The sequence below is a fragment of the Amphiura filiformis genome, chromosome 7 (genome assembly GCF_039555335.1).
Source record: "Amphiura filiformis chromosome 7, Afil_fr2py, whole genome shotgun sequence".
Taxonomy (NCBI): Eukaryota; Metazoa; Echinodermata; class Ophiuroidea; order Amphilepidida; family Amphiuridae; genus Amphiura; species Amphiura filiformis.
Genome location: NC_092634.1, coordinates 23,880,102 through 23,893,853, shown reverse-complemented (window position 1 = coordinate 23,893,853; position 13,752 = coordinate 23,880,102). Strand labels below are relative to the sequence as shown.

The 13,752-nt window shown below is 35.9% G+C and overlaps 1 protein-coding gene across 1 annotated transcript in view; it reads right to left on the bottom strand.

Moving 5' to 3' along the window:
- The window catches only part of LOC140156918 (syntaxin-binding protein 5-like), a 104,379-nt gene that overhangs the window by 64,600 nt on the left and 26,027 nt on the right, over positions 1-13,752 (bottom strand). Inside the window, 2 exon segments of the mRNA XM_072179960.1 lie at positions 2,658-2,730; positions 8,516-8,670. Coding sequence (XP_072036061.1) covers positions 2,658-2,730; positions 8,516-8,670 — 228 coding nt within the window.

Here is a 13,752-nt window from a genome sequence, read left to right as displayed (position 1 = left end):
TTCCAGTTTAAATAAAATCAGTTTCCTCTGCTAATACATTCATGCTGTAGCGATCAATCACCCTTCTTGAGCACATTATGCAACTGAACTACTTCATCACGGAATTGCGCCTCAGGAGTGCTGTGACAACAGTTATACAGTGATGCCTATATCACCTTTGAGCAGCCCAAATTGGGCTACTTGACGCTTGAGCAGCCTAAACTGGCCTACTTGGCACTTACCTCCCACGGTTTAAAATTTCCAGCCTTAACTTGCCTAAAAATTGGTCTACATGGTTGAACATCAGACCATAGCAACCTTTATTTGCATAATTTGGATAATTTATTTATTTTGCCAATGCTGACAAGATGCAATTTCAAATTAGTGGAAAGTAGAAGTGGATATTTTTGCGCAAACATTAATTTTCCTGATTTTTTCCCTAATCAACGCACAGGGGTAGGATTCAAAGCTTGTGAAATATCCTTAAAGTAGTAGAAAATCCTGTAAAACAGTGTGGAATTGGGCTAAAACCCAGCACAGCTGAAAATCAATAAAATTGCGTAAATTTTGGCTGCAAAAAAATCCTAAAATCGGGAAAAATCCAAAGTGAAGTAGTTCAAAATTGGCATATCGTGAAAAAAAAACCACACACACAAAAAAATTACCACTTTCACAGTATATATTATACACCAGATTTGGCTCTTATATCAAGACTAATCAATTATGATGATTAGTTGCTTGTGGAAGTTGAACATGTTACTTTTTTTTTCCTTCCCAATTTGGAGATTTTAAGCAGTTTGTTGCCAAAATACACCCCCAGTTTGGAAATTAGGCTATGTGAGCACATTAAGCATCACAGCAGTTCATCTGCCGCACTTCTGCCAATGAAAACTTGGCAACACTGCAATTACAGGAATCTGAGAGAAAGAATAGCTGCACTCATGTGCGTTAAAATCAGCCCCAGGGTTGCCAAACCCGCGATTTGGTAGCCCAATTGGGCGACTTTTGAATATTTTTCCCACAACTTTTGACAATTTCCTGTCCCATAGAAACCAATGGTTAAAAAAAAATTGGGCGACTTTTCAACTTTAGCTCCCGCGACTTCCGATAGTTTCCTGCCCCATAGAAACCAATGGTAAAGAGAAAAATTGTCTTTTTGATTATTTGACCCGCGATTCAGGCTGAAATCTTTTGGCAACCCTGATCAGCCCCCACAAGCGCACACCTAAATTAATAAGCCTTGGAATTAAAAAAAAAAAAAGAGTTTAAAATATTACGGAATATGCTTTGTTATCTAAATATTGACTGTCTGTATTTTATGTAAAGTAAAATAGAGTATCAATGCTAGCAGCTTTGTGATGAATATCCTTTACCCTGAGATCCATCTTAGTATTTTGTTTTATTCATTTTATAGATGGTCAGTCAGGGTATATACATCATGGGTATAACGATCATGAATGATGTCGGGTGAATCGCAGGGGTTTGGGTTGGATATGAATTTCAATCATTCAAAATTTGATTCAATAATATGGGGTATTCCGGTTATAATCCATACACCTCCTATGAAAGACATGATCTTCCACACAGGGGGTGTACATTTCAAATGGAGTCACCCATTCAGGTAACCCCATTTGAAATTCACACTCCCAGTGTGGTAGTTAAGGTCATGTCTTCCATAGGGGGTGTACGGATTTCAACTGGAATAGCCCAATGCGGATCAATCTGATCAAACCACTTTTTGGAAGAAAAAAGAAACAAAACAAAACAAAAAATAAAAAAATAAAAAAAAAATATGAAGAGTTCAAAGGCTGTCTTGTGTTGTTAGTTCTATTAACAAAGTGCAATTAATTATTATTTTTTTTTTAAATTATTTTCATGTGGGAAAGAGTAAACAGTTAACAAAACCTAAGTGTTACAATTAAACTAGACAACATCCCAGGCAGCGAACAACCCAACTTTAAAAAAAGCAAGGAAAATTGTTCAGTTTGGTTGTGCCCCGGCCGGGATTTTGTATGTTGTCTAGTTAAATTGTAACACTTCGGATTGGTTAACTGATCACTTTTTCCTGTATAATATATATTCAGTTACCTCTTGAAGCAAGCAGTCGTTCCCCATTGTGTTTATTTGTTCTTGTGCAGGATGTGTAACCCCATTACCTACTTATTATTTTGTGTGCTTATTTTGTTTTTAAAGGATAATCTATTTGAATGAATAAACTATTCATTTTTTGCTTGAGAAATCTTTTATAAAATCAACAAGACATATACCAGGGGCGTAACGTGGCCGGTCCTACCCCGGGGGCTAAAGAAAATGTAAATTTTGCCGTCCCAGCAACAGCCTGAAAAGGTTGCCTCATTTTTTCCCAGGTATTACACCCACCAATTACCCACACAGCATCGACCTGTGGTCCTGTTACCCAACAAACAGGTATACTTACATTAGTCCTGATCCTGGTTGTGATGGTTATTTGTGGAATGACTAGGGTGTTCGCTTTTGTAGCAGCAAAGTCCCTGAATTGTTGTTAAATGGTTTATGGAATGATGTGGGGCCGTAGTGGTCAGCGACAACCTGTAAAGTGTGCTGAGGCTTGTGGATCAACGCTCTGGCATTGTGCCTGTGCGTAGCGCACTATAAATCACTGCGCTTTTTTTTCTATCCCACAAAACAATGTGACTTACCCTTGTGATGTGAGATCTACGACCACTAGATCACTCTCTAGCAGTACCACGACAGCATACGGCTCTTGAGGATCTGAAAATAAAACAGGTGTTTTCTAGTTAGCAGATTTTACACACTGTATCTGATACCAACTTAAGAACCACCAACCCAACACTGCAATCCAGTGCATGGGTACTTGCTACATGTAATATATTATTACATGAACTGAAAACACTTATTCTAGATCAGTAGTAAAGGCTAATTGTTCAATTTCTTCCTCCCATCCCATCCCCATAGACAATTGTGAGCGGTTAAAGAACTCTTGACTAACATGATTAGAGGGGGCTTGGGACATAGTTAATGCTCTGTGTGCTAGCCATATTGGACCAAACATAAAAAGCACAAGTTTTGAAATATTTTCTCAAAATATCAAGAGCTATCTTGAGAACCACTGAACCAATAGTAATTATCCTGTAGTTGATGATACCATTATACTTATTTGTATATTGTAAATACATTGTTAATACTGTATGCTATTTTTGTAAATGAGGGCCTGCTTGAAAAGCAGTGTTTGTCACTGAAGCAGTATTACCCTCAATAAATAAAGAATAAATAAATAAATAAATAAATAAATACTAGGTTTATTTGTACTCATTTTAATGCATTTTTCATGCTAATTCCAAATATGGTCATGAAAATTTACAATTTTGAAATTTTTGAATACTTAAAAAAATTGAAACTTGTCGTCTGCAGTCAACACCTGCGTGGAGAGAGTTAAGCACCTATCCTCTTCATTGAAATATTTTCGGGAGGGAAAAAAGTGTTCAGGCTGTATGTTGGGATTTAGCAGTGGGCAATTCTAGTTGAAATCCATACCCACTATGGAAGACATGATCTTAATGTCCCACACAGGGGGTGTAGATTTCAAATGAAGTCACCCATTCAAGTAACCCCATTTCAAATTCACACTCACTGTGTGGGAGATTATGTGTTCCATATGGGGGTGTATGGATTTCAACTGGAATAGCTCATTTTGAAACAGAAAATGAGATTTGGTGCAAGGGCAATGACACTAAAAAAAGTACTTTTTTGTCACATGGGCAATATTGTTTGTCCTACAGTGCCTCTGATTGGTTAATTACATGATATAATTATTTTGAGTACCGAATCAAAATAGAGCTTTCTAATCTCTCAGCAATTTTAAGCTTAATTCCCTTCAGCCATACTGATTATTCTTACCATATCTCTGATTGGCTCAATACATGACATAGCCCTCTTTGTAACCAATCAAAATAGTTCTTACAGGTCAATAATTTAGCCAGTAGTGTTCAAGGGGGTTTAATTGATCCCAATGTGTTCCCTAAAGTAACACAAATGAGGGGACATAAATTCCACATCATAACCCTTAATGCTGCTAACAATATTAAGAAATACTCTTGATAATATTTCTACCTATTAATGCATTTATACATGTACCTACAAGTGTGGGCTTCTATCACACAGTTCAATGTTGAAATACATAATTTTATACAGAGAAGTACCATGTAAATTAACGGTTTGATATGACAAATTAACTCTGATTAATTTAACAGCTTTGAAATATACTGACTGAAAAAAAAAATGTCATGAATGTTTTTCTCAGAATACCAGGGTCTACCTAAGAACCCCATTATTATACTAAACAGGCATATTTTAAACTTTGCTAGCATATTTCAATCGAGACCAAAAGCTCCTCATGTTATATTTGTTTGCCACAAAATGCCTTGAAACCTTTTAAAATTGTAAAGTATTGTAATGCAAATTAAAATTAAATCTTTGATCAATTTAACAGGTTTGAAACCCACCGACTCAGAATATCAGAGTCTACCCAAGAACCGCATTACACATTTTAACTAAACATATTGTTTGTACATTTTGCTAGCAGATTTCAATAGAGGCCATGAATACATCTCCTCATGTTTGCCACAAAATGCGTTGAAACCTAAAATGTAAATTATTGTAATGCAAATTAACAGTAATTTTTCATCAATTTAACAGCTTTGAAACCCACTGACTGAACATTTTTCCCCAGATGTGTTTTTTTTAAATATCAGAATCTACCCAACAACCGCATTACACATTGTAACTAAATGGATTTTTGGTAAAATTTTGCTAGCAGATTTCAATAGAGGCCATGAATAGTGAATACATCTTCTTATAATGTAGCCTAATTGTTTGCCAAAAATCCCGCCAAAAATGCATTGAAACCTAAATTGTAAATTATTGTCATGCAAATTAGAAGTAAATCTTTGATCAATTTAACAGCTTTGCAACACACTGACTAAACAATTTTCCCCAGATTTTTTCCCTTCAGAATATCAGTCTGCCCAAGAACCACACATATTTTTTGTACAATTTTGCTAGCAGATTTCAACAGAGGCCATGAATACATTTTCTCATAAATGTAACTGTTTGCCCAAAACGTATTGAAACCTCAATTGTAAAGTATTGTAAGGCTTACTTAATTGATCAGCTTTGAAACCCAATAACTGAAAAAATGTCCCATATGTTTTTTCTCAGAATATTAGGATCTACCTATGAACTGCATTACAACTAAATGGACAAAATGTGTGTATTTTACTAGCAGATTCCCATACACAGGTCATGAATACACCATCTCCATGTTGTAATTGTTTGCCACAAAATGCCTTGAGACCAAAATTGTAAATCATTGTAAGGCAAATTAAATGTAATTTGTACAGAAACAAATCAAAACAGCGGGTCTGACCTATGGCGTACAGCTGATGCACGCATGCACCTAGCCAACCATCCACCCACACACGCATCATACATACATACATTTGTACTCCCAATAGCATCATCTGCATGCCTGTGTCTGACGATGAACCCAACCAGAAAAACATCATCAAATTATTGAGCCTTGTTTAAGTACATGTAGATTTGTTATTCCACGTCCCACAATTTATGCTTCGCAAAATTTGTTTTCAACATTGGTTTCATCACATTGGGCCATTCCATTTGAAATCCACACTCCCCCTGTGAAAGATTTTGGAAATATCTTCCACAGGGGGAATATGAATTTCAAATGGAATGAACACATTAGGCAGCTCCATTTGAATTCCATATACCCTCTGAGAAAGATTCAACCTGAATCTTCTATTGAGGGAGGGTGTGTTTCACATGGAGCTGCTTATGCAGTCATTCCATCTGAAATTTATACTCCCCCTGTGGAAGATATTTCCAAAATCTTCCACAGGGGTAGTGTGCATTTTAAATGGAATAGCCCATTGAAACGGTTACGACAAACATGAGGGTGGAGAAGGGTTGGAAATTCATCATAAATATGCTCTACACGGGTTTTTCGTCTTTTTCAAAAGGTCGGATTGGAATCAACTAGAATTAATTGATAAATTGGTTTTGTTCATACAATGCTTGCTGTGCCACATAGATATAGCTCAATTAAACTACTTGCAGTTCCGAAGATGAAGGATACAAACAACTGCATAAATCTCTTGAATGAAATATGAGAAAATCATTTTGTTATTTTCTAGCCCATGTGATAACATTTTGATTGTTTTTCTTCATAAGTTCAAAAATGAGACGTCTTTGAAATTTAATTTCTTGATGTAAATTCAGATAAAATACGCAAAACAAGCACAAAACTATTTCCACCTACATGCATGCCTTATTATATAATTTACCCTCCAAATCATGATTTTTTTTTTAAGGTCATACTTATTCACCAAATCGAGCAACACTATTGTGTGATAATCTGAACATCAATAAAACTCAAGTCTTTGAATATAATCATTCCAACCCTCTCCTGGGACACTGTCTGCAGTTAGCATTTTTTTATTTTACCAGAATTACTCATGGAATTATGCGGTCTGAATCGACAAGTGAGACGTGCTTGACTATGTTTAGAATGTGAGGGTACTGGTCACAGCAAGTCTGGGTATACATTATAATAGTTGTCCATTTAGGCTATTCCTTTTGAAATCCATTCACCCCTATGGAAGAAATGACACAGGGGATGTAGATTTCAATGGAGTTCTGTTACCATTCAGGTAGCCCCATTTGAAATTCACACTCCATGTGGAAGAGTTCGGGCTTGGATAGCAACATTTTCACATATTTTTTGTGGGACCTGAGAGCACATCAAACATATTGAATTGCATTTTGAAAATGAGGAATGTCCTTCTGATATCAAATAATTTTGATTTGTTAAAATTTGCGACATAACACACATTTTATGGGAAATGATTAAAATTGATATTTCTGAAATTTAACAGTCCTCGAAGTAAATAGTATAAATCTATTGGTATCTACTTAAAGTGTATGTAGCTGGGATGAAAAGCCATCCATCATATGAAAATTTTGATTTTTCGTATTGAAGATTTACATTTTTTTCCCCAAAACACCAAAAAAATAGTTTTATTAAATGGATTCATGGAAGGAATTAGGTACATCACAAGCGCTTCAATATATTTAGAAAGGTAAAATCTGGCTACAAACTTGGAATATTATTTCCAAATTGGGGACTTTATTTAGCTTTCATTTGGGAGTTGTTGAGTCTATAGTTTATCGTGGGGTCATCGATGAAGCAGTGCAAATAATCGCAGCGATAATTAATATTTTCTCACAATATTGTCGACTAGCGCAATATTGCACACCCTTAACTCTTTGGGTTACAAACATAAACAAGATTGTATCTTGCAGGGCAGGGTGTGTACACTTCGCTTTGGGGAGCACTTATAATACTGCACTTCCGTTTTTTATGTGAGGAATCTAGAAATGTCATTTTCATACCTACTTACCTTTACCAGACAGCATCATGCATTTCTGCCTGTCACTTTCATGCATAAATATAGTTTAAAATAATTTTCTAATATAGTTTACAAGCGTGTTGAAATCAATAACACTTATTGAAAATCAATCCATGTTTTTTTTTTAAAAGTTCAAATTTTCACACCTAACCTACTTTGCGACTGATTTGACGATAAATATTTGGGATTTGAGCTTATTTTACCATAAATTCTGACATACACACACAAAACCGTATCCTGCATCTGTGTTTATGACACTACAGGAAACAACATGTTATTTTTAGCATAAACAGACCATTATTTGTTATGCATGTAAATTCCATTTAAATTTCACACTACCCCTGTGGAAGATTTTGGAAATATCTTCCACAAGGGGAATAAGACTTTCTAATAGAATGAACATATTAGGCAGTTCCATTTGAATTTCATACACCCTCTGAGAAAGATTCAACCTGAAAATTCCTTTCGAAATTCGTAATCCCCCTGTGGAAGATATTTCCAAAATCTTCCACAGGGGTAGTATGGATTTTAAATGGAATAGCCCAATACCACGGATTAATACAGAATGATGTGCACACAGTTGGGCACAGCACTTACGCAAAGTGCCCCTTTTTTAGACTAACATCTTCTATTATGAATTCAAGTGAGTGAAGTTGGAACTTAATTCGCTGGCAAACATAATAAATTGGATTAATTACCACAGCAATAGGTGAAAACAATTTTGAATATATCACGCTGCACTACAAGCAGGTTGCACTCATCACCTGTGTATGTCTGCAATCATAGTATTGAATACAATACTGAACTTTTCAAAGATACTAATCTTACAGGTGCAAGTGATCAGCATGATATGGTTCAATGCAGAGGTACTGAGTGAACATACTGGTGCAGCGCGGTATAATCAAAAATTGTTTTCACCTATTACTATGGTAGTTAATCCGATTATTACATCACTTCGCAGGCGAATAAACTTGAAGCAAATCATTTTCACCTATTACATTATTAACTAGCAGCGAACAAACAAACATAAAAACAAACATGAGGAGACTTACTGCTTGGCCATGGGTTTTCACATAGGCAGAGGAAGTCCATGACAGGATGTTCCATTTCTAAGACAGTGGTGGTCTTGCCCTGCATGATGGTCAGGCTTGGTGTTGCACCTTGTTTTTCATATGGTAGACCACCAGAAAACAATATGTAGGGATCCCTGTGAAAAGCAAAAATAGGTTTGGTTATCAATAAATGTACTCTATGTAGATCCTATGAATGCATTGATAATAAGCCAAATCTAGCTCAGTGCGTGGTTTGATTTAACCCCTCTGGATGGTGGCCAGCCATCTTCTGTGAATTTGGATAATGGCTGCTATATCACACCATGAAATATCTGGATGTGAAAGAACTGATCCCTGGGTATCTTTCACATCTAGGTTTCAAAAGTACTATGGTCTGGACCAGGCCCTTAGGCAGGATTTTTTTTTGGGGGGTGTGGTTTTGAAATTTTTAGGACAGAGGAAGGGGGCCAATTTTGTGAAAAGTGATCTTCTTCCCAAAATGTTGACCACAAAAGCATAAAAAACCTGGTTTTTTTTCACCTTCCCTCCCTCACAGCATTAGGATCAGGGGACATGTCCCACGTAACTAGAGCATTTACAGCATTGCAGCAATCTAAACACAAGTGACTATAGGTAAACAATTGTACGGAAGTTTTTTCCTTGAAAATCCTCGGAAAACATGTGTTTTTTTTCCTCATCCAAAATGAGCTCATTTCCCCCAAAATATATAGATTGTATCTATGTTTAACCCTTCACCAGTCCATGTCATGCATTTCACTTTCAATACTATACTATAAATTATTCTGATTTGAAAAAAAAAAATCGTTATTTTTGCGGCAATCATTTTCACAAAATTGATACATTTTCTGAAGACATGGAAAAGAAATATTTGCAAGCATGAACATTTTGCAAATCCATTTCACTCGCGAAATTCACAAAATTTTCATGCACGCGAATATTTCTTGCTTTATAGTACTGTAAAAATGGAAATTTTCACGGTACATAAAATTTCACGCTTTTTGCCTGCAACACAACTACCGCGAAAAGAAAAACACGCAAATATATTCTTTTAATGTATAGGTCTATGAACGAAAACTCTAAATCACGAAATTAAAAAACAAACAATGTAGTTCAAAATTGGCAAAAAAAATTACACATGCGAAAATTACCACTTTTACAGTAAGTCAAAATGACAAAATATATACGCAAGATATTTAAATATTGAGATTAAAATAATGCTCAAAAGATCACTTAAAAAGACTTAAAGTTATCAGTTTTCCCAAATCATATACATTTCATACATGCATCAGGTGTTGGGTTATTTATGATGAACGTATCAGAGAACAAATCACACGTTAAAATAAGTTTTTAAAAAAGAAAAAGATACATATCACCGCTAAGATTCAATAGACTAACAACAATGGGCTATTCCATTTAAAATCCATACTACCCCTGTGGAAGATTTTGGAAAAAAACTTCCACAGGGGGATTATAAATTTCAAATGGAATGAACACATTAGCAGCTCCATTTCAATTTCATACACCCTATGAGAAAGATTCAACCTGAATCTTCCACTGAGGGAGGGCGAGTTTCAAATGGAGCTGCCTAATGTGTTAATTCTCTTTGAAATTCATACTCCCCCTGTGGAAGATATTTCCAAAATCTTCCACAGTGGATTTTAAATGGAATAGCCCAATTGAGTGTGGAAGACAATGTTAGTCTGGTGGGAAATACTGAAAAATACCTGAAAAAAATAGCCCAGACATAGCATTAAAACTGGAAAATTACAAAAAATATGTCTATTCCACATTTCTGTATTTTGGAATGACAGCTATAATCTTATTAATGATGTTAAAAAGGTATTCTGTTTTGACCTTGCACTTCGCTTCTCTACAATTATTACATCAAAACCATGCCAAGTATTAATCTACAATGAAAACACCATCATGATATATCCATGTAAAACAAGCATTGCAAATTCCATGTTTAAGACTACCAGGCCATTCCAGTTGAAATCTATACAACCCCTATGGAAAACATGACCTTAATCTTCCACAGAGGGGGTATACGTGTAGATTTCAGATAGAGTTACCCATTCAGATAACCCAATTTGAATTTCACACTCCCTGTGTGAGAGATTAAGGTCATGTCTTCCATAGGGGGTGTATGGATTTCAACTGGAATAGCCCATTTTCAAATAATTCGCAATATTTCTCGAACACACCAAAATTGTCTTGGAAATATTTTCTGTCTAATACCCAACTGATATTTTTTCAACCCGGTATTTTACAGCTAGCCAACCCAACATGAATACCTTGACCTTCACCATCCCGCATACAATGACACATGATGAATGATTGCGATTCCTTGACACAATACAACAACGGATACAATTCCTTATTCAAACATCTTGCCTCAACCATCACAGATTTAAGGCAAGGCTTGACAACATGGATGACATTCAAGACATTATGCAGCTAGTGAAGTAATGTGATTTATTGTGCATTATAGACCAAAATATAGTTTGATATTTGGTGTGTTTTTTGCCAATGCAACAAATGAAGCAGCTATTTTGGGCTATTTCAGTTGAAATCCATACACCCTCTATAGAAGACATGTCTTTAATCTTCCACACAGGGAGTGTGAATTTCAAATGGGATTACCTGAATGGGTGCTCCATTTGAAATCTACACCCCCTGTGTGCGATATTAAGGTCATGTCTTCCATAGGGGTATTATGGATTTCAGCTGGAATAGCCCTATGTTTTCCGCTGTGATACTGATGTGCTGTAGCATTTTCCTCAGCAACAAATGTAAAGAGGAACAAAGCCTGAGCAAAGCTCATCACTTGCGTGAAAAAGCACTGCAGAGAACCAAAAATCGCAGGAGGAGACTGAAAAATAACTGCAGAACTCAAAACGCAATATCTGTCGCAACAACAACAAAAACAAATTGCACAGAAAAACATTTAATTATACCGTCTTCAGCCAAACCTACAAACTTGTGCTTAAATGTAGCTTGACTTGTGTAAGTGAAGGGCAAATATAGTGTCAGAGAAAGTAGAACCTAGCTAGACCCCATCCATAGATGGCTGTACAGACTAGTAATACATTAGGGGTACTGCATGGGTATGGTCCCAACTGGGTGACTCAATACCTCCCCTGCCAACCCCCTTGCCCCTCTTGAGTTTGCAACTAATAATGAGGTAGCTGATTAAGGTGGGACAAAATCACTCCAAACACCACTAATGTTCACAATGTGCACAAACCCTTGTTAAACCACAATAATCCATGACAGCCATAATAGACTTGTTGTTTTCATGAGGGCAAACCAAGACCAGTGATAAAGTTTGTGTGATCATGGAATTGATTATTATGTTACAGAAAATACAGGACATCTACAACAATGATTTACCCTTCCCCTTTCCCCATCAATCAATGTTGGAGCTCTTTTGGAAAACTGCTGAAGACATTTGCCTTTCTAAACATTTTCATGGTGGAGAGGGGGTGGCAGTTTTCCATTGTTGACATAAAAATGTTGCAAGACTTTTTCTCATGGTTGCAGGTGTGATCAGGTATGCAATAACCGAGTCAATTGGAAGAATATCATTTGACCTGTAAAACTTGCACATGCAGATGAACATAAGAGTGCACAAAATCTACCGAGTGAACACATCATGTTTAATGCAAAAAATTTGAAAGGATTGTGGAAGTGCTTCTAAGATAGTTTGCCAACCACCAATTGGGGAGAGTCATTTTTGAAATAAAGCATGATGGAAACACAACACCAGGACAGCTTTCAATAATACCTACCACTAATTTACAACCAAATAAGAACCAGGAATTATTTTGATACCAAACAACAACTCAGATGTCCCTTGTTTTCTAGAATACATGTACATCAGATTAATTTAAGATACTGTTATCCAAATACATAACAAATTTCCATATTCTGAGCGCTGCGGTTCATATTCTTGTCTTATGAATACTGTAAAGCATGATATTTTTGTGGCAATAAAATTTCACATTTTGGAGAGAACATAATGTTTCATTGGCATTAAATTTTTGTGAATTTCTATATTTCCTTAAAGGTGTATAGGAAGAACAAAATATATAAACTGACCTCAAAAAGAAACTTATAAATTTTTCACAATGTCATATCTTAAAATCCTGTCCATAAAAATGAACAAAAATTACACACAGTATTACTTCAATACTCTACTCTAAACACATGTCAGTAACCAATCAGTTGTCCAACTGACACAACAGTAAAATGCACTGACACGGAACAGCTTTCGGGACCACATTCACAGGCGAATAATTGGAACCCAGCAAAAGAAATCTGGGAGAATGTATACAAGATCCTTAAACAGGTGATTATTTCAAAAGAGTAAGTGGAATAGTGTGGAGCGGGCTGCTTCTGTTTTTCACACACTTTCTTCAAGAAACAGGTCTTGTTCCACACTATTCCATTTACTCACAGATATCTTGTGTTGGGAGCCACTTATTGGGCTGTGAATGTGGTCCAGGAAGCTGTTCCATGTCAGTGCATTTCGCTGTTGTGTCAGTTGGACAACTGTTTGGTTACTGACCAGTGTGTAGAGTAAAGTATTGAAGTAATCCTGTGTGCAATTTTTGATCATTTTTATGGACATGATTTTAAGATATGACCTTGTGAAAAATGATAAGTTTCTTTTTGAGGCCAGTTTATATATGTGTGCATGAAAATTTTGCAAATCGGCTGCCATCGCAATGTATAAAGCAAAATGTTTATGCACTCAAAACATTTTATGCTTTTGCGGGAGTTTAATTTGCACGCTTTTCATGATCAAACAGGCACCTGCAAATATAACCCCGCAAAAACATTTAATGTGAATATATTTGGAAACACAAATTAAACACCCCGGCCACTTAACTGTCAAGAATTGATAAACTCATGAAAAATTAACCCAGCAAAAATATGCCACTATGCAGTAGTCATTGCCAGTATGACTGGTCTGTATTTTGAGAAAAGATGATTCAATCTCTTTTGGGAATGAACATTACCAAACCATTCTTTGAAGTGGGATCAAATAGGGGCTAATGTAGCAGGCTACTGACAATCGATCTTGAGTTTCCCAACACATAATTTCTGAAAACAAGTGAGGTAACTTTTTCATTATTCATTATTTTTCTGACTTTCATTATATGACCAAACATGAGTGTAAAATGTGTTGTTATTTACTGCTCACTTATTCA